The 2,867-nt window shown below is 37.5% G+C and overlaps 1 protein-coding gene across 1 annotated transcript; it reads left to right on the top strand.

Annotated features, from left to right (window-relative positions):
• Positions 1-1,575: 1,575 nt before the first annotated feature.
• On the top strand, positions 1,576-2,229 carry LOC149558352 (replication protein A 70 kDa DNA-binding subunit A-like). The gene has a single exon (XM_089830790.1). It carries the CDS (start codon positions 1,576-1,578, stop codon positions 2,227-2,229), a length of 654 nt encoding a protein of 217 aa, XP_089686916.1.
• The last annotated feature ends 638 nt before the right edge of the window (positions 2,230-2,867 follow it).

Genomic DNA, 2,867 nt, shown 5'->3' with positions numbered 1-2,867 from the left:
ATGAAAAAACATATGTGTTTGATCTTGGCTATGGTAAGAAGATACCAGACGTTTATTTGTAAGTTTCCTTCACCTAAGTTTAGGATGTTTGCACTACCATGGCGATATATTTAGATTGCAATTTAGCTCTCCCTCAAGCACAATGTGGAATCAAAATTTGGTAGAAAGGTGGGGGCCATAGGGGGTGTACTTAACAGTTCCAATCAAAGAAAGGACCAGGAAAATCGCTACCGAGAAAATACCAACATGGACGCAGACGGATTGTATCTGCTCTTTAATATTGCATCCTGCCACAGGCAACTGGGGGCTGAAACGTCGTAGACTTCAACATCTTTATTGGGTTGATGAGTTGTACCCAATGTCGAAAGAATTTGTGCATCCCTAATGTCAGCATCGTAGAAGGTATGCCAAATTTTTGTTGCACACGTTTTTGTCGTAGCTCCTACAGTAATTGGCTCCACGATGCAGCATTCCAAATAATACTATGTCTATGTAATTGTTGTACAACATTGTGTAGAGATAATTTGTATGTAACTACTGCAATTGCTTAATGAAATATACAAAGTACATAGCATTCTTTGTATTGTCTCTTATAAACATATTTGTTTCCCTTACATGTTATACATTTTATTGAGGAGGTAATATAGCCCATACAATCTCAATGTTTGAAAGAGACCCTGGAAATAAAAAATGTTGGGTGTAAAACATATCTAACACATAGCTGTAAAATGATTTCCATTTGTGCAAATGGTTTTTCCATTGCTGGAGTCATATATTCATAACAAATACACTATTAGGGAAGCCTGGAGATGGCTATGAAACAATGTGAAATAAAAAATAATAGATGTAACATTTCTAATACTAAAATAAATGAAAAATAGAATGCAAGCTGCAACACAAACATGGGAGTCCCCTATGTGTAGGAACCTTTCAGGCTCCCTTCCTGCTACACTCTAAAGTTGTGCAACTATAATTGTGTACCTAAAGTTTTAGAGAAATATATTCATTTTAGTCATGTAGCTGCAACTTATAGATACCACAGGACTGCCAGAAAACTGTAAAAAGGACGCCGAGTGCGTTCCACTATCCACCCTTATGAGATTGATTATTTCATGTTCAGAATTTAATGTCTTCCCACTCAAAGCTCTAACATACTAAATGAATTTTTAGGTCTCCTTGACCTTCCCTCAGTCTTAATCGATTATGGATGTAGTATACCATCTTGGTTTCTTTCCTTAAACTTGGTTGTATAAAATGTAACAAGAAGCTAAGTTGTATCAAGGGAAACATGAATTGTAGGGCATTTTATGTAAAAAAAATTGAGTGCTATCATTTTGATAGTAACACATAAATTTGGTTTTCTAGCGTACCTCTACTGGCCTAATCTACTTTGGAATGTGGAATAATCTAGCCGCGTAGTGGAGTCAAAAGATCGAGAGGATGTCATTACCATCTCCAACACCAGCTGAGGGAGCAACAACAAGGCACTGACAAACAATATTTGTACAACCAACCTCCACAATAAGAAGAGCAAATGGAATGGAAGTTTCTTGGCATGCCATCCAATTGCTTGATATGACTCGTAGGCCCATTGATCTAACGCTTTGGGGCTCAACAGCCAAGCAAGTGGGCAGTGAATTGCAACAAAGCTACTACTTGCAAGACACTATAGTTCTATTGGTTAAGGGAGGCCGTGTTACTGAGTTCAATGGAAGAGTACTCAACACCATAGGTAATACACAACTAATGATCAATCTCCAAATTCCAGAGACAGTGGAGTTAAAGTCATGGTTTGATGACAATGTTAAGGACAACGGTGAGCCATCGATTAGCTACACCCCACAACCTCCTGCAGTATTGAGAATGACAATTCATGACATACATGATCAAACTGTGCGTTCTACTTGTGGTATAAAGTGCATCGTGAAAGCAACCATTATAGAGGTCAACACAGATAAGCTATCCTACCCGGCTTGCCCCAACCAAGTGGCAGGAAAGCAATGCAAGAAAAAGTTGTTTGAAAATGCAAATGAAGAATGGTACTATAAAAAATGCGACAAGCAATTTATAGAATGCAATTATAGCTACATGGTCCACCTACAATTGCAAGACCACACTGGGGAGCTATGGGAAACCACATTTGATGAAGGAGCAATACAACTGCTCGACATGACTGCAAACACATTGCTAGAGCTAGCAGCTAAAGATGATGCAGAGGAAAAAGCATGACAAGTTGTCAGGAATGTACAAAATAGGCCACACATAATTACCTTGACATGTTAGGCAATAACATACAATAATGAAGAATAGCTGAATGCAACTGTCATACGAGTTGAATTGGTGGACTATGTAATAGAGAGTAATAAACTCCTTGAACAGATCCTTAAGATAACTACTGAAATAGGAAATAGCCAGTGACAGTAAATAACCACAGGAGGTAGTTAGGAACATGCCTGCTCAATGTAAAAATGAAGTCTTGCTACAACCAAATACCACCATATCATTGTACAAAAGAACACATTAGTATACCGTACTATTGGCACATCTTTCACTTGTATATTTGTCAATATGAACCTAGATTATGAAATAAATATACAGAAAAAGCATTGTGATTAGAAAAAAAAAGAAGGCTTCTGCATTCTACTAACTACCAATGTTATCAAGTATTGTGGCTTGCCTTTCTATTAGTATACACTAATGGAAAGAAATAGATCGATTGTATGAAGCCATTATATTTAAAATTATATATCATATAGCTCTTTCAAAACCTTGTATAAACATATGCAAGAATAGATCATATGAATTCATATACCCCATGATGCATCATGCTTGTGGCGGGGCCGCTGTGGTGGCGACGACAGTTGGCG

This window comes from Cupressus sempervirens, chromosome 5 (genome assembly GCF_028749045.1).
Source record: "Cupressus sempervirens isolate cs-2001-9-10 chromosome 5, ASM2874904v1, whole genome shotgun sequence".
In the NCBI taxonomy this organism is placed as follows: domain Eukaryota; kingdom Viridiplantae; phylum Streptophyta; class Pinopsida; order Cupressales; family Cupressaceae; genus Cupressus; species Cupressus sempervirens.
The sequence above is the reverse complement of the archived record's forward strand: the minus strand, read 5'-3'. Positions and strand labels throughout refer to the sequence as shown.

Excerpts from the sequence above, each read along its gene's own strand:
- LOC149558352 (XM_089830790.1), top strand. The coding sequence starts at position 1,576 with ATGACTCGTAGGCCCATTGATCTAACGCTTTGGGGCTCAACAGCCAAG.